The sequence below is a fragment of the Silurus aristotelis genome, assembly GCF_946808225.1.
Source record: "Silurus aristotelis genome assembly, chromosome: 13".
Lineage (NCBI taxonomy): Eukaryota > Metazoa > Chordata > Actinopteri > Siluriformes > Siluridae > Silurus > Silurus aristotelis.
In genome coordinates this window covers 2927044-2946281 of record NC_139586.1, presented here as the reverse complement: position 1 = coordinate 2946281, position 19238 = coordinate 2927044, and the positions used below count along the sequence as shown (strand labels likewise).

The 19238-nt window shown below is 40.0% G+C and overlaps 1 protein-coding gene across 1 annotated transcript in view; it reads left to right on the top strand.

The window, feature by feature from the left end:
• The first annotated feature begins 921 nt into the window (after nucleotides 1-921).
• Nucleotides 922-19238, top strand: part of xxylt1 (xyloside xylosyltransferase 1) — a 36060-nt gene continuing 17743 nt past the window's right edge. Inside the window, exons 1-3 of the mRNA XM_083557796.1 lie at nucleotides 922-1110; nucleotides 1563-2055; nucleotides 9241-9388. Coding sequence (XP_083413922.1) covers nucleotides 1588-2055; nucleotides 9241-9388 — 616 coding nt within the window. The 5' untranslated portion in view covers nucleotides 922-1110; nucleotides 1563-1587. The remainder of the gene's footprint in view (nucleotides 1111-1562; nucleotides 2056-9240; nucleotides 9389-19238) is intronic.

Genomic DNA, 19238 nt, shown 5'->3' with positions numbered 1-19238 from the left:
CCTTGACTCTCAACTGCTAGTTTGGGGAATCTAGAAAGCTGGGGCTCATTTGGGAAAAGTTTGAATGACTCTGGTGGGGTTTATTGGTGCTAATTTATTTTGCCACATGATGTCACTGTTTCTTCAGCAAGAATCAGCCTTTTGAAGGTGGAGAAATAAAACTAATAATGACTGTAGACTGTCTACAACATCTAAAATAAAATAGTTCTTTGGTAAGTGCTTTATTATAAATTTTTTTATTATACATTTTGAATAGTTTTATATCTTGTTGACCGCCACCATGTTGAAATGACGACACGAACTTGAAACACTCCAACTTTCGGTCGGATTTACGACACGAAAACGGAATTAAATAAGAATAAAGCATTTTAAACCAATTTGTACTATTCGTGGAAATATTCCCAGTTCAAACATGGTTATGGACAATTTTGACTCTTGCCCTATGGAAGATGGCGGCGTCGTTGGCGTCTTGGTAAAATAAAAGTCATGATGCGAAAAAGAAATTTCTTTAAAAAAAAAAATAAATAAATAAATATATATATATATACCTACACTAAGAATGTAGGTTAACATTAAATATATATATATTTAATGTTAACCTACATTCTTAGTGTTATACGCATTCCTTACAATATTTAAATTTTTAATGGTAAATTAATTTCTTATTACTTACTTACGTTTATATGAATATTTATGTATGAGCACTAATGTTATAATATCTACTTGACAATATAAAGAGAAAAATATATTGAAGTTTTTAAATGAATTAAAAAAATAAACATATATATTTCTCGTTCTTTATATTTAAAAACAAACAAAAAACAGAACAGAGTTTTTTTTTAATGACTTTTACGTTTTATATTTCCGGCTTTCTAGGCTCTGATCCTAAGCGAAGATTTGGGCGGTGTCTCAAACAAAACTCCAGTAATGTGTGGTGTGTAGTAAAAGTAGCTGAGAATCCGTTATTCTTCGCACTTTGTAGGGCGCGTTTTAAGGGACTAGGTTTGTATTTGGTAATTGATTCATGAAATACTCCGAGCAATGGCTGGAGATAACGTTTGTTACATGATGCCAGGTTGCTCATGAGTTTTTCTGCAAGTGTTCATCAGGGTAAGTGCAATGCAGCTCAATTAGCTAATTAGCACAACCTTTGTGATAGTGTGCGATCTTATTTTGTGTTGAACGTCATGTTGAGCACGTGACAAGTGCAGGGCGTGCAAGATCTTCCATAAGTCATGAAGAAATCGATCCATCGTGGTGGTGCTTGGAGATAATAAATTGGCATTTCAGAAGCAAAACACATGTTCATGGTTCTTATATGGTCTTCATGATGATGCTTATGCATGTGATCTTCATGATCTTTAAGATCTCCATGATCATTAAGGTCTTCATGATCTCTATGATCTTTATGATCTCCATGATCTCTATGATCTACATTAACTTTAAGGTCTTTATTATTTCTATGATCTTCTTGATCTCCATGGTCTTTATGAGTTTGATAATCTTCATAATCTCCATGATCTTCTTTATAATCTCCGTGATCTCCTTCTATCTCTCTTCAGGTTCCACCAAGTCTATTTTGGAGCCATGGGCATGTTCCGTATCATTTCTCTGACCATGGCGAGAATGAGCACCATCAGACCTCACCAGGTCGCCCTGCTCCTCGCTGCTGCCCTGGCCGTGATGGCTTTCTACTACTTAGGCTCGGAAAAGCAGAACTTCTCCAGCACCACCAAACGGATCAAGGAGACGCAGGCGAGTCACAACTCCAACCGCAACGACGCCGAATTCTCGCCGGACACCGGATACTCACTTCACGAGGAGAACCGAGTGCCAAGGCGCCATTCCTACCATGCTCTCATGATGTTCACGAAGATCAACACGAGCCGGACGATGCAGAGCAAGTTCGAGGTGGCCATGCGCTCCATGGCAAGGCACGGGCGATTCCGAGAAGACGAAATTCTGGTTCTTCATTATGTTTCTGACGCAGGGAGTAAGGAACTGGGCATGAGGAGGCTTCCAGAGCTTCTGCAGGATGCGACTTTTCAGTATGAGGTACGAACCACTGGGCACCACAGGATCTCCAGTTCTAGAGGGTCGGATCAGTTTGGTGAAATTTATCTAAACCCTTTCTTTCAAATTATTAAGAAGATAATCCTGATTCAGACTTAGAATGATCTCAGTTGAAGCTTAAGGGCCTTGCTGAGGGGCCCGACACCGAACCCCTCAACCTTCCAAAAAATTGTAGTTTAAAGCAGCCAGATTTAATGTAATTTCAGTAGAATTTGTACCTGCACATTAATCAATCACATACACACAGCACACTTACTGCAGGACCACTGAGGCCACGCCCCCTCCATTTATGTTTAAAACTTCCTTGTGCTGCGTATGCGCTGTTGCGCAACAAAATTTCACAATTAAGACAAATTTGTTTTTTTGTTTTTTTATTTCGTTCGCATGCATGTCAGCTTATGACGAAATGAAATTTTTCTATTTACATTTATATATAAAACCCTTTATATTACGGTTGTAACGGTACGCAAAATTTACGGTTCAGTACCGTTATCGGTTTTTAAGTCACGGTTCAGTACAATTTTGGTAAAATTGTTGGTCGTTTTTTTTTAAAACGCAATTTGTGAACAACAATTGTTTAGATTGAGGTATCGACTAAATAGCTACAAATTAAATTGATTAAAAAGAAAATGTATGGAATTGAGTTAAATTGTTTGAATGTTAAAGACCCCATTTGTGTGCATTTGTGTTTTACAATTATTACATTTTCTAAAGATTCATTCTATGTAACTTTTACTTATTTCAGCAAAATTTAACAAACGTCCTCATTCCTCCCATCCTTCATTCGTTCACTCTCTCTATATGCGGAAATTTTTGACATAAAGCGCTAAAGAATCAATAGCGCTAGCGCTGGCGATGTCAGGAAGTGGCAGCGACAATGACACTGCGCTAACTCTAGTTTCTTTTTTTGTTGTTTTACCCCTGGCATTGTTGTGTTTGTATCAAGTTTAATAATTGAAAAATAATGCTACACAGCAGTATGAGGCGGAGACTAAGCAAACTTGTGGTCTGCCACTTGTTATGTTTGTGAGGGGACTTGAACAACTTTTAAAAAGGTATTGCATTCGGTACACGTGCAAAAAAAAAAAAAAAAAAAGCCCTGTACTGAAACTGTACCATCTTTCTTTTCGGCTTCTCCCGTTAGGGGTCGCCACAGCGGATCCTCCGCACGTTTGATTTGGCACATGTTTTACGCTGGATGCCCTTCCTAACGCAACCCTCCCCAATTTATCCGGGCTTGGGACCGGCACTAAGAGTGGCTGGGGATGGTTCCCTGACCGGGAATCGAACCCGGGTCGCAGCGGTGGGAGCGCTGCATCTTAACCACTAGACCACCAGGGGACCACTGAAACTGTACCATAAAATTTCTAATTATTCCCAATAATTCCTGGTCGATTTCTAACTTGGAATATTTCCAAAATTCACCAGTTCCCATAAAAGGTTTTCAAAAAGTGTCTGCCACTTTGCAACCCTGCTAATAATGTGGAACTGAAGAGTAGTCTTTTTCTCCTCAATAGTCTTGGTCTTAGATTCTAGTGAACTTTGCCTTGTTCTTTGCTTGAGCGTAACGTAATTTCCTCGAGCAAGAACTTGATTGTGTTGTGGTGTTCAAATTATGTTCAGATTAATACAGCAACGAAGGTTGTATGAGCCTGCAGCCATTGAATTATCAGATCTAAGCATATGGACTTGTGTCTCATCCTGGTCTCGCCTCACTGTCATATTTCAGAGCAATTTGAGCTAGGCCATTGGTCTTGGTCTTGGTTTTGACTGTCTTGACTGACGTGGTCTTGAACCCAACACTATTGATTTCCCTGCTCAGAAGCAGCTACCTATATAATTATGTTTATGTTCTGGGTAGTGCTGTTGCCAGATGTTGTTCTCTTTGACCCTCCAGTTTTTTTTACTGTCCCTCTGAACAAAATGTTGTTATACCTGCTATCCTTTATACGATTTTGAGCTGTTTTTGACGACGGGTGACTGATGTGAAAGATGATTGAGGTCTCCTACAACGCCCGTAGAACCAAGAACCAATAGATGGTGCGATTAGCACGATTTTTTACCTCAGGGAAAAAAGTCGAAAAGGAGTCAAGTGGTCACGACAGCGAGAAGAGTAACTTCTCGAGGTTATGGAGTGTTCGTATGATGTTTTTATTATCACGGCCCGTCATTAACTAGAGAGTTTTTGTTGCTGCTAGCTACTGTTAGAGAGAACACGGGTCTGAACGTGTCTTTTTCTTGTGTGGTTCAGTTGTCGTACAGTCTGATGATATGACAACTGAGATCCTACTGGGTGACACAGACCATTTTCTTACAGTCTGACAGGCAACAATCGCTTTTAAAAAATTGCACAATGTGCACCCCGGCATTAAAGAGTGTTTAAAGAACATTGTGCATGTTGATGTGGAGGGAAAGAATTTCACTTGTGGTTCACCAGATGGCAGTGGCACCACTGGATTGAGAAAGGACACACACATGGCAAGTTTGTGTAATTGCTCCTGCCCTGTGCCAGTGGACTAAAAGGTCACAGAACAGACATTTCCTCCACATGGCTGCATGTACAAACGCTGTTTATCTCTCATCCCCCAGAAACTCCCCGAGGAGAACTTGGTTGGCCCAAAATTCAAGACACTACATTACATTATGCTCTCTTCAGTCAGTTATTAGAAAACGTATTGACGCTCACTTTGGGCACAGGAGAATTGTTTTGCTGGAACAGGTCTGGCCTGATGTTTAGGAGGACTGGAGTTTCAAATTCCTGTAAAGGGAAATTTCAATGCTATAACACGCACATACACAACGTGCTTAAGGTTAGTCTAGAAAACCTTGAGCAGAGCCCCGACCTCCTTAACCCCACTGAACACTTTGAAATGAATTGGAACAATGACTGAACCCCTCAGACCTCACCTCCTCAACATCAGTACCATATCTCACCAATACACCTGATATCCTAAAAGCTTGGTTCTTAAGACAGCAAATGGGGGAGAAATTATATAAAAATATTGAAAAAAAAAATCTGTTCTATAAGCATATGGGTACAATGGGTTGGTGTCTAAATACTTTTGACCCTGTAGCCATAAATATAATTAGCTTCATAAATACTATTTATGCTCGTTGATTGTTGCTCGTTGCTCGTTGATATACTTCCAGATGGGCACATGGGGGCATCCTTGCTCTGTTGGAACTACTAGAATCATTACAGCGTGTCGGTACAATACACAGTTGGGCTTTATTTATTGACAGAGCTGTGTATGTGTGTGTATCTTTTCTTTAGCTTTACACACATTTATTATAGTGCTAAATGGTTGTTTTTTTCTGCGGCTGAAGATTCTCTATATATGTGGAAAATAAAATTCCTTCCCTTGCCAGCTCTGCTTTTTCTTACCCAGCAACAATCCCTGCTAAGACCTGATCCTCTTCCTTGGATCATGGGGTGGTTAGTTGGCGTATATCCACGAGTCCAGATTTCCCTACCCCTTTAATCCGGTTCTTCTCAACTCCACATCCTGATACACGCACCTCAAGGTAACTAGCGTTATGGTAAATCTCATAATAATCCACTCTGGGTACTTGGCTTGTGCTGAAAGGGCTTTGTGATTGCAGGTTTATTTATTATATGGTGTAAACGTAGGTCCATCTACACAAAAAAAACGGAAGGAAATACATTTTGAGCCTTCTTTCCATGTATACTATTGCATATAGAACATTTGTGGGTACCTACCATGCTTTTTGAACATCCCATGCAACATTTAGTCGCCATCTGCTCCTATTATAACCTCCATCACTTCTTCTAGATGTTTCACCAGATTTTGTATTGGGCTTGAGGAGATTTGTGGTCATTCAGTCACAAGGGCGTTAATACAGTCAGGTTGTGATGTATGTGATTTGGGTGCAGTCAGCATTTTAATTCATTTGAAGGTACTCATTAGGGTTGAGGTCCGAGCTCTAGAGCAGGCCACTCAAGATCTCCTACATCATCTAACCCATGAAAACCATATTTCATGGAGCTGGCTTTGTTCACATGGCCATTGTAATGTATCAGGTTTAGGTTTCCTTGTTTTCCTAAATTCCACCACATCCAAAGATGTGTGCCTCTAACTTTTTTTTGAAGCTGAACCATATATGGCTGTAAAAGTTCCAGTATGTTTGTCTATATAGTGTATCGGCTCAAATTTTTTAATCTGGTGTCTAAAAAATATTTTCTGAGGTAAATTATATTGAAAATAGGCAAAAGTTGTTTAAATAGCAAAATTTTACATTAAAACCCTGAAATATACACTTAAAATATTCTTTTGACAAAGTTATCGTCACACCTGTTTTATGTGTAACCTTTTCTTTACCACCACAAGTGCTAGGTATTTTTTCCATAATGCTTGATAAGAACAAGGGTCTTCATGCAGGATCACAGCTACTCTCTTTTTTTTCTTTTTCTTTTTTTTGTCTACCTTACAGGTCTTGATTTTAGTGGTAATTTCATCTGACCTGAAGTTTAAAGTTCTTATTTATTTTTTTATTGGTGTCATTACAAGGCGCTAATATAGAGTTGTCCTCTGCCCCCTTTGCTCTTCTGGGAAGGCTTTCCCCTTTGATTTTGTAAAAGCTTTTGGGAAGTAATGGGGATGTTGTTTGCCTATAAATTGGTGCCAACAGTTTGGTAAAGGATCAGTATCTGGGTGTGATGCTGACACTTACAGTGTAGGTTTTATGAAGTCTTTAAGCCTCCGATTTGATTTGCATTGATCCCAAAAAGAAACTGTTTTAGCCCAAGGTTTTGTTGTCATAGCATGTCGCAAAAATGTACAATTACAAGTTTGAAAAAAAGTTTCGAGTATTAAAAGATATTTTAAACTGAATAGCTTTGTTTTGCTCACAAGATCCAGTCTGCTACGAGAATCGTAACAACTATTGTTGTGATTTTTAAAGGAAGTAACAGTAGCCCAGAGCAGCTGTTCAGGAAGCAGCAGTTCTCTCATTCACTTGGCTGACTCAGGATCAGGCTTTGCCACCTCATCTTTCAACAATGCTACAAGAAAACCGAAGTTAAAAACATTCCCCTAGCAGATGGACTGTGTTTCCAGGAAGAGCGCTGAAGGAAGTTGGGAATAACACAGACTTCCCTTGTGTAGGCGTCAGCCTGGTGGCTGAACCGCAACCGTGCTAGCAGTTATAGTATAGAGAGAGGAAAACTTGTTGAAAGAAATCAGGCTGAATGTGCAAAAGAGGTATTTTGAGTATTTTGTGGAGATGGTTTCGGACCGTTTTCAGTTCGGTGCACATTTGTTCAGGAGGTTGTCATGTCGTTCACAGTGGGAGTAAAATTCTTTCCTGATGAGTCATAGTTCATATCAATGCAGGACCATTGGAATGAGAGGAGACATACAATGCAGTGTGGTCACTTTAATGTTCCAGATCTTTAATTTGCAGAACTGCACATGCAATAGCATAGCTCCATTTCCCACTTGCTCCCCACATCGCTACTTGCTAAGTTACAATTAAGGATTGACTAAACAGATTTGAACTTTGCTTGAGGATTAATGACTCCCCCCAGATTTGCAAGCAAAACTTGTATGACCACTCCAGTATGTGTGGACGTGCAGCATTCTAGGCAGAACCAAATAACCCCCAAGGGAGTGGTGTTTTCAGACATTTTGGTAAGTTTTGCAAGATGGTACAGGTAGTCGACAAGGTCAAGTCGACACATTGCGGTGTTTTGCAGTTTTACCCTGCAGAAATAAGATACACTGGACCATGCTGAGCCTTGCCATCTAATTCATGCTGTTACCCCTCTGCTGCTGTTGCCTCTGAATTAAAATGCACAACAGAATACTGCCCTTAGGCTTGGGAAGTCGTTGGTTTCCGCTTTTGCTGTGGTCAGAACTCCGATGGTATCATTCTCAAGCATAATACACAGTTTTGGAAAGTGGTGGATCAGTGGAAAAATTTTGGACTTTTGCTCGGAGGGTCATGGGTTCAAATCGCAGGTCCTCCAAGGCCTTTAACCCTCAGTTGCTCAGCCATATAACTGAGATAACAACAAGTAGCTCTGGATAAGGATTAGGTTTAACTGTTTCACTTTATTCTTTGTATACACTGTATTTTCTTGATTCTTGAACTATTAACCCATTCTTCAATGACAGCTAGATAGTGCTGCTAAGGTATACGTGGGCATCTCTGACACACACCACACCATTTAAATTATCACAGACTTTCTGAGATGCAATGGTGGCTAAATGTGTCTGGGATAACCTTGTGATTGAATCTGTGGTTTCTACCACTCACCATATCTGTCTGTGGTTACAGGTCTGTATTCTTAAACTGTTAACCCATTCTTCAAAGACTGCTAGATAGTGCAGCTAAGGTATACGTGGGCGTCTCTGACACACACCACAACACCATTTAAATGATCACAGACGGTCTAAGATGAAATGGTGGCTAGATTTGTCTTGGATAACCCTGTGGTTTCTACCACTCATCATATCACCCAGTTTTGTTTATCAGTTGATGGACCTTAAAATTTCAGTAGCCACAAGGTATTTAGTTTGCCCCTCATTATTGCCCCTTATTATTCATCCACAGGCCATAGTTACAGAACTGGACAGATGTTTTTTGAAAATGTTTAGACCATAAAACCCAAATCTGTTTGATGAGCATTCTGTTCCAGATTTAGGTCTCCATTTCTGTTTTAGCAACCTCCACTCTTCTCGGAGCGCTTTCTACTGGGTTTTGGAATGTGTTGTGCAGTTTAACACAAGTCTCCTAATGAGGAAGTAATAGGCAGCAAGGAAAATCTCCTTGAGATGATGAGAGGAAGAAACCCCAGAAGAACTTGACTCAAAAGGGAACCAATCGTCGTCTGTAAGACACCGAAGGAGGTGCCTTTTAATTAGCAAGGGCAGGCACTGGTCAAATGAGGCGGTCTGGGGATTCAGTGTTCAGCTCGTCTCAAAGTTGTTCAGTCCGGTTTAGGTCCAGGCTCTGTGCAGGACCCTAGAGTTCTTCCACTCTAACCTTAGACATGGTTTTATGGAGCTTGCTATGTGCAAAGGGACAAAATGTAAAGAATTTTCTATGTATATAGAGTACAGTAAAGGAGTATAACATTAAGTGGCCTTTAATATCTGCTTTCTTGACAAAGAATGTTAATCAGATTTCGATTTTGCATTTCAGGTGGTGTTTCATGATGTTTATGACCTGACAGAGAAGCTTTTCCCAATTGTCAAGGCCATGCAGAAGCATTTCAGTGCAGGCTCTGGGACTTATTACAGCGACGCCATCTTCTTTCTTTCTGTGGCCATGCATCGCATCATGCCTATAGGTGAGCCAGGCTGCTTTGCAGACAGATCCTTTTACTCGAACACCTGGATACAAATAGGGGCAGTTTAGTACGGATTATCCGCTGTGGCGACCCCTAATGGGAGAAGCCGAAAGAAAGTTTTATTGTAGCTAGGGTAGCTAGCTATAGAATTTTCAAAACTTTCAGAAACTTTCTAATGGAATAAATGGAAACATATGGGAATTGTTAAGATTAAACTAGGATTTTACAAAATAACAGGGAATTTATACACTATATTGACAAAAGTATTGAGAGACTCCAATCTGTTTCCACAAAGTTGGAGCCACACAATTTGTTGTTGTCCAATTTAAATGCATTTAGCATGAAATTTTCCCTTAACTTGAAGTAGGAGACCCAAACCTGTTCTAGCTTGCCAATGCCCCTGTGCACAAAACCAGCTCCATAAAGACATGGGTTGGAAGATGTGGAAGATCTTGAATGGCTTGCTATAGAGCTCAAACCAATTGAACACTTTTGAGATTAGAACATTGATGGCACCCCAGGCCTCCATACTTCACCTATATCAGTACACAAATCTCTGCACACACACTCCAAATTCTGGTGGAACATCTTCCCTAAAATAAATGGGGACTAAATGTGGAACGGGTCCATCCACTGTCGATAGTCTTTTTTTAATAATCAATTTTGTTTCTCTGGCGATTATTGCATTGGGAATTAGTCAAATTTGCTTTCCTTTATTTTCTAAATTTGTTTCTATATTTTGACTATTAGTAACCTACTTTTCCAGTCCATGACAAACCTTGTTTTGTTTGTAGTTGAGTAGGATTTTCCATGACCCAATTTTATAGAGAAGCTATGTTTTTAGTCACTCTTACTTGTTGCATGAGCATTTGTATTTTTTAGCAAAGGGACTGTCCATAACTGCTGAGGTCACAGCTGGAGAGGTGTATGTGTGTATACAAAAAAAGCTGCATATTCACCTCACACTGTGAGGTTGCATCTGGACATCTGTTTTTTTATTTATTTTTTTTCTGAATGGGCACACATTTTAGTTTTACATGATCAAGAAGTAGGTCAGTAAACATTGCACTGTTTATCGTCATAGATCTTTCATATATCTCGTAATGAACGCATTTGAATTTCTTTTTCATTGATGAAATATTTTCCGGAAGCTCGTGTTGAATTCTATGCCAGTGAGGGGAAAAATTTATTCGACTACAACGTGCATTCAAATCATTTACTAATGTATTTAACTGTGCTGAGTAACCAAGTGCAATGTCTGTGCTTATAGGTTTGTAGATCAGGTCACTGATACAGACCTGTCAAGCTACATCTCTTGATCGTTGGCTTCAAGAATAAAGCCACTATAATCTCCCCACAGTTCTTTAGGCAGTAAAATCAGGGTTTCGCCTTGATCCAGGATTATAGATAGTTTTTTAACAAACAGTTCTGGAGATTTGTTCTCATTCAGTCAAAATTAAGATCTTCCCTCCACTCCAGCCCGTGTAAACCATATTATAATGGAGCTTTCTCTGTGCACAGATACTGGAACAGGTTCAGATCAACCAGTTCAAGTGAAGGGAAATTTTCATAGGGCTTTCAAGACATTGTAAACAATTGTGTGCCTTTGTTAAAACAGTTTGGGGAAGAACTAAATACGACTAGAAAAACCAAGTGCCCCAATATTTTTGTATTTTGTATAGTGTATTTTAAATGTCACATGCTCTTGTCTTTTCTACATTTTGCTCATGAATTAGTCTATTTTCGTCACTGTTTTTTTTTTTTTTTTTTTTTTTTCTTGTATGTCCAGAGGGGAGTCTGTCTGTTCTCGTTACACTTTCTGTCTCTATGTTCCATCAATCGAACCCTCTCTGAATGACTTGTCAATACTGGCTTAAAATGAAGCGTGGGTTACACTGTATTTCTCAATGTCGGGTATATTCCTGTGTGTTTCTGGTGGTTTCCTATCTATTAAAGTCCGTATATATGCTAGAAAATAGACGTCACATTAGTCAACCTTGAATTTTTTAACAAAAAAATTTAAACCTCGTAGACACCTATTGATTTATGTCTAATTAAAAAAAAAAAAATTTTACCATTCGCCTACTGCAAGTTTAGGAAGTTTGTCCTAAACTGACCAACTTCCACGTGACTGACGGGTCACATGAAAAAGGATCTTGTGAAAAAAAACAAGATTGTGGTAATGTAAGGGGATAATGCCATGCTCTAGTTTTCAACTTTTCAAGGAGGCAGATGCAAAGGCTGCAATAGAAAAAACATTACAATGACCATGTGCCAGTGACAGACTATTGTACTCATGGTTCGGTGCTGTGTGTGCGCGTGTGTGTGTGTGTGTGTGACCTACAAAGTTTGGGTTCCCAGATTTCATATAAGAAATGTTACTGAAGTTGGGTCTTCTGTGTTTTTTTGCTACAGGCTTTGTTTCAATAAATTTTTGACATTATAGTGTCTTGTGATGTAGGTCCCCTGGTGGTCTAGTGGTTAAGATGCAGCGCTCTCACCGCTGCGACCCGGGTTCGATTCCCGGTCAGGGAACCATCCCCAGCCACTCTCAGTGCCGGTCCCAAGCCCGGATAAATTGGGGAGGGTTGCGTTAGGAAGGGCATCCAGCGTAAAACATATGTCAAATCAAACGTGCGGAGGATCCGCTGTGGCGACCCCTAATGGGAGAAGCCGAAAGAAACTATAGTGTCTTGTGATGTCTAATAAACATACTTTTCCAGCATGGATGGATGGATGGATGGACGGACGGACAGACAATTTGTGAGTCAGACAGACAGACAGACAATTGCCAGACAGACAGACAGACAGACAGACAGACAGACAGACAGACAGACAATTGTCAGACAGACAGACAGACAGACAATTTGTCAGTCAGACAGACAGACAGACAATTTGTCAGTCAGACAGACAGACAGACAATTTGTCAGTCAGACAGACAGACAGACAATTTGTCAGTCAGACAGACAGACAGACAATTTGTCAGACAGACAGACAATTTGTCAGACAGACAGACAATTTGTCAGTCAGACAGACAGACAGACAGACAATTTGTCAGTCAGACAGACAGACAATTTGTCAGACAGACAGACAGACAGACAGACAATTTGTCAGTCAGACAGACAGACAGACAATTTGTCAGTCAGACAGACAGACAGACAATTTGTCAGTCAGACAGACAGACAGACAGACAATTTGTCAGACAGACAGACAGACAATTTGTCAGTCAGACAGACAGACAGACAATTTGTCAGTCAGACAGACAGACAGACAATTTGTCAGTCAGACAGACAGACAGACAATTTGTCAGTCAGACAGACAGACAGACAATTTGTCAGTCAGACAGACAGACAGACAATTTGTCAGTCAGACAGACAGACAGACACTTTGTCAGACAGACAGACAGACAGACACTTTGTCAGTCAGTGACACTTTGTCAGTCAGTCAGACAGACAGTGACACTTTGTCAGTCAGTCAGACAGACAGTGACACTTTGTCAGTCAGTCAGACAGACAGTGACACTTTGTCAGTCAGTCAGACAGACAGTGACACTTTGTCAGTCAGTCAGACAGACAGTGACACTTTGTCAGTCAGTCAGACAGACAGTGACACTTTGTCAGTCAGTCAGACAGACAGTGACACTTTGTCAGTCAGTCAGACAGACAGTGACACTTTGTCAGTCAGTCAGACAGACAGTGACACTTTGTCAGTCAGTCAGACAGACAGTGACACTTTGTCAGTCAGACAGACAGACAGACAATTTGTCAGACAGACAGACAATTTGTCAGACAGACAGACAATTTGTCAGACAGACAGACAATTTGTCAGACAGACAGACAGACAGACAGACAGACAATTTGTCAGACAGACAGACAGACAGACAGACAGACAGACAGACAGACAATTTGTCAGACAGACAGACAGACAATTTGTCAGTCAGACAGACAGACAGACAATTTGTCAGTCAGACAGACAGACAGACACTTTGTCAGTCAGACAGACACTTTGTCAGACAGTGACACTTTGTCAGTCAGTCAGACAGACAGACAATTTGTCAGTCAGACAGACAGACAGACAATTTGTCAGTCAGACAGACAGACAGACAATTTGTCAGTCAGACAGACAGACAGACAATTTGTCAGTCAGACAGACAGACAGACAATTTGTCAGTCAGACAATTTGTCAGTCAGACAGACAGACAGACAATTTGTCAGACAGACAGACAATTCGTCAGACAGACAGACAGTGACACTTTGTCAGTCAGTCAGACAGACAGTGACACTTTGTCAGTCAGTCAGACAGACAGTGACACTTTGTCAGTCAGTCAGACAGACAGTGACACTTTGTCAGTCAGTCAGACAGACAGTGACACTTTGTCAGTCAGTCAGACAGACAGTGACACTTTGTCAGTCAGTCAGACAGACAGTGACACTTTGTCAGTCAGACAGACAGACAGACAATTTGTCAGACAGACAGACAATTTGTCAGACAGACAGACAATTTGTCAGACAGACAGACAATTTGTCAGACAGACAGACAGACAGACAGACAATTTGTCAGACAGACAGACAGACAGACAGACAGACAGACAGACAGACAGACAGACAGACAGACAGACAGACAGACAGACAATTTGTCAGACAGACAGACAGACAATTTGTCAGTCAGACAGACAGACAGACAATTTGTCAGTCAGACAGACAGACAGACACTTTGTCAGTCAGACAGACACTTTGTCAGACAGTGACACTTTGTCAGTCAGTCAGACAGACAGACAATTTGTCAGTCAGACAGACAGACAGACAATTTGTCAGTCAGACAGACAGACAGACAATTTGTCAGTCAGACAGACAGACAGACAATTTGTCAGTCAGACAGACAGACAGACAATTTGTCAGACAGACAGACAATTTGTCAGACAGACAGACAATTTGTCAGACAGACAGACAGACAGACAGACAATTTGTCAGACAGACAGACAGACAGACAGACAGACAGACAGACAGACAGACAATTTGTCAGACAGACAGACAGACAATTTGTCAGACAGACAGACAGACAGACAGACAGACAGACAGACAGACAGACAGACAATTTGTCAGACAGACAGACAGACAATTTGTCAGACAGACAGACAATTTGTCAGACAGACAGACAATTTGTCAGACAGACAGACAGACAGACAGACAATTTGTCAGACAGACAGACAGACAGACAGACAGACAGACAGACAGACAATTTGTCAGACAGACACTTTGTCAGTCAGACAGACAGACAGACACTTTGTCAGTCAGACAAACAGACAGACACTTTGTCAGTCAGACAAACAGACAGACACTTTGTCAGTCAGACAAACAGACAGACACTTTGTCAGTCAGACAGACAGACAGACAGACACTTTGTCAGTCAGACAGACAGACAGACAGACACTTTGTCAGTCAGACAGACAGACAGACAGACACTTTGTCAGTCAGACAGACAGACAGACACTTTGTCAGTCAGTCAGACAGACAGACACTTTGTCAGTCAGTCAGACAGACAGACACTTTGTCAGTCAGTCAGACAGACAGAAAGGCAGACAATTTGACAGACAGACAGACAGACAATTTGTCAGTCAGACAGACAGACAGACAATTTGTCAGTCAGACAGACAATCTGTCAGTCATCCTTCCATATAAATTATTTGGAATTAAAGGGAATAAACTGAAATTGTATAAAATTGCAGGTTGGCATTTAACTTAAATGAAATCAGTTTTTTTAACCAAGTTTACACTGTAAGTTTTTTTTCCAACTACATTTATCACATGCACATCGCACACTTACTGAAGGGCTAATGAGGCCACGCCCCCTACAGGCACTGTGCATTTCTCCATATCAAAAAGCAGACAATTTCTTGAATCCCGCACAGCAAAAAAATATTTTTATAATAATAATAATAATAATAATTAATTTTATTAAAAAAAGTTTATTTTCGTAAATATTCACGTAAATTACCTAAATGTTACAAAAATGTGTTTAAAACTTCCTTGTGCTGTGTGTAAGCTATTGTGCAGCAAAATTATACCAACAATTAAATCAAAGTTTATAAAGATGATATATAGATATGAGGATAATTTGAGATATACAATTAATTATATACAGGATAACTAAATAGAATAATACTATTGTACACAGAACATTTTTCCAGAATGACATAATGTACAGGTTGCGCAAAACTGCATGATGAATTCTGTTACTAAAATCTGGGAAAGAAGCAGTAAGCACAGTCTTTGGATGTGGTAGTATGACATTTTCCCTTCACTTAAACTAGGAGACCCCAGTCTATTCCAGGATTACAATGCCCCTGTGCAGAGAGCCAGCATCATAAAGATTTGGTTTACAAGATGTGGAACATCTTGAGTGGCCTGCTATAGAGCTCTGACCTCAACCCTATTGAAGACCTTCAGGATGAACTGGATCTTTGATTGCACCCCCGGCATTCTTACCTCTACCGACATCATTGTGGCTGAATGAGCAAAAATCTCTACAAAATCTTCCCAGAAGAATGAAGGTTAATATGATAAAATAAGATGCTTTAAAATGTATTATAGTGTATAAATCTGTGGTGTTCTATAATTACAAACATCTCACAAGTCACAGGAGGAATGACTTCACTCAGGTTTGCTTACAGACATGTGGTGAAGGACATTGAGTTAACCTAGACGTAGTACGTAGAGCGTCAGTATTCTATAGCTTTTTGGTTTCCCTTTATTGGAAGGAAGAAGCCCAAACTTCTTCCATAATTGCGATGGACTGGAAGTTTTTGAATGTCCTCAAGAGACGCTGAGCCTCCTTAACCCCACTGACCCCCTTTGGGATGATAAAATAACAAACATCTCACAAGTCATAGGATGGATGAATTCAAATGTGTGGTAAAGTGCATTAAAAGAACCCAAAAAACTTTAAGTAGTAAATATAGTGGTTTCCACTGGATGCTCTTGAATGTCCTCGAGAACCCCTGAGCCTCCTCAACCCTAATGACCACCTTTAGGATGATCTGGAGCACTGACTGACATTCAGTACCTGATCTCCAAAATGCTTCTCAATAATGCAAAAAATAACCAGTATTATTGTAAAGATTTTATAATAATTTAAAATGTATTTATTATGCCACCTAATGCTGATTAGGTGATTGAGATGTCTAGCCTATTAAAAGTGCATTACTATCATAATGACCTTTTTTTCCATATTAATTTCTATCAAAACATTTGCTGATAACCAATTAATCAGTCAATTATTGATTTTTAAATAGCTACTGGATAGAAAAAAATAAAAAAAATTACACCAAGTAAAACAGTGATTAACTTTTGTACAGAAAAAAAAGTGCTGAATAATAATGGAAAAAATATGAATGAATAATATATTTATTGATACATATTATTAACATAAAATAGCACTCTCCGTGCAGCATGCAGTCTCGCGCGTATAAACCAACTGCACGTGGTGCATGTGATTCCCCTCTAGAGGCCGCTCTTGTATTGACAGCGGACCAGAAGCCGGAAAAACTACCGGTGCCTCGACCTCTTTTAATAACTTATGGAAATTGTAGTTTAAAAGCCGACATTTATTATCAAATATAAATGTGAAATATACGGCTTTGGCGTTGTTCAGAGGGCCGTTTCCGAATGTGGGTTGGGGGGGGGGGGGGGGGGTTTGCAAAGTTTGGGCCAATTGTTGCATGTAGTAACCATTTAAAATCTCACCTATTCTTATGTATTTTCTATGACGGAAAGCCACGCAGTTCTAGAGCGAAGGAAAGTAGGTCGTTCGGGACTGAGCCGAACCCGTAAGATTAAAGGGTTAAGCACATAATTAGGCTGACCGACATTCGTCCCATTTTGTAACACCCCTGGATCGACCGATTCCCATCATTTCCATTGGGCAAAGTCTAATCAGAATCCACTTAGTCCATCTGGACTCCCACCTGCCACATGCTGTTCTCATCATCATAGCCATGCTTGTCTTCTTCAGTCAGTCCTGCCCACCTGGGTGAAGAACCTTTTGGCCTGTTATTGCCTATTCATGCACTGACCGGGTCCTGATATGATTGTTATTTAACACAAAGTACACCTGGATGGATTCAGGCAAATTGAATTACACGGATTCAGCACCGCGAATGAATATGCAATCCAATTCTGTTTTGATTTGTATTTTAACAATGCCCATTGTCCCAAAGTAGCTTAACATGAAGTAGATCACAAATATACATTTTCCATTCATAAATTAGTTGCTAGGTTTATCCCTAGCTGGTGGAAGGTGGTAGCTTAGGGGTTAAGGCATTGCAATTTAAATCCGAACGTCATTATTTCAATCCCAGCAACACCAAGCTGCCCTCCCCCCAGGCCCCATGGTCCCTGAACAAGGCCCTCAACCCCTTATATGAATGAGATGTTTTCACTTGTAGGTAAAAAATGTAAGCCTCATCCATAAAACCAGCTTCATGAAGACATGTTTTGGGTAGAAGATCATGAGTGGCCTTCTATAGAGCTCTGACCTCAACCCCACTGAACACCTTTGGGTTGAATTGGAATGCTGATTGCACCACAGACCTTCTCACCTCACCTACATCAGTACCTGACTTTCATAATGTTCTTTACAATAGCACACTATAATCCGGTGGAACATCTTCCCAGAAGAGTGGAGGTTATTATAATGTGAAATGGGATGTCAAAAAAAGCACATACCAACTGATGAAAAGTGGGCCATCAGGATGTAACTGGGGGGTCCGTAAAAGACAAGAAAAAAAACAACAATCCAAAAAAGAAATAAATGTACAAACTCGGTTGTTTTGAACATCATTATACTCGAAAACTCGAAAAAAGGAAGTAAGTAAACATGTTTTGCTACCACATGATGTGTTCGTATGCCCCTGCTTGTTTTTGCATCGGGAGAGTGTGGGCATCCTTTTCGCTCGTTTCTGGGAACCTTGCCGTCTGCCTTGCCCCTGGCTGAACAAGCCAAGAGAGATAAATTAGTTCTGTCTTCCGGATCGTAAACACACCATTAACACTCCTCACTGCCAGCCTCAGTAGCTGCAGCATGTCATGAAAGCCAGGCTTTATCGCAGGAACGCAAAGGCGGACTTTGGTGCTTATTTCGTTTCAATATTTTCAAAGAGTAGAAGAGGAAAGATCTGTCTGAAAAGGTTTCTTTTTTACATCTGCATCATTTTATTTGTATAATGCTTTTAAACGAAAGACATTGGAGCTTCAAAGAAAGAAATTGATTAAGAATATCATTTAAATGTAGCCAAATTTTCTCTGTAGCGTTTTTTTCTGTAACCTAATCTCTATACATTTACCCCTACACTTTTATCCCTGTAACTATATGCCTATACCTTTCTTTCTATAGCTTCATTTGTATATCTTTAATACCTATTAACATTTACCCCATAACCTTTCCCTTAAACATTTAACCCTATAATTTTACCCCATATGCTCATCCCTATATGTTTGCTTCTATACATTTATTCCTATATTTACCCCATACGCTTAGTCTTGTAACTTTACCCCTTTATGGTTTTATCCTTATAACTTTACCCTATATGTTTATTCCTATGTGTTTACCCCATACGCTTAGTTCTGTAACTTTACCCCACATCTTTACCCCATACATTTACACCTACCGTAATTTCCGGACCATTAAGCGCACCCAAATATAAGCCGTGCCCACTGAATTTGAAAAAGATTTTTATTTTGACCATAAATAAGCCGCACCTGTCTATAAGCCTGTCTACATTGAAACTAATGAACTTTACACAGGCTTTAACGAAAGACAGTGTCTGTAACACGGCTTGTATCTAAACAGTAGC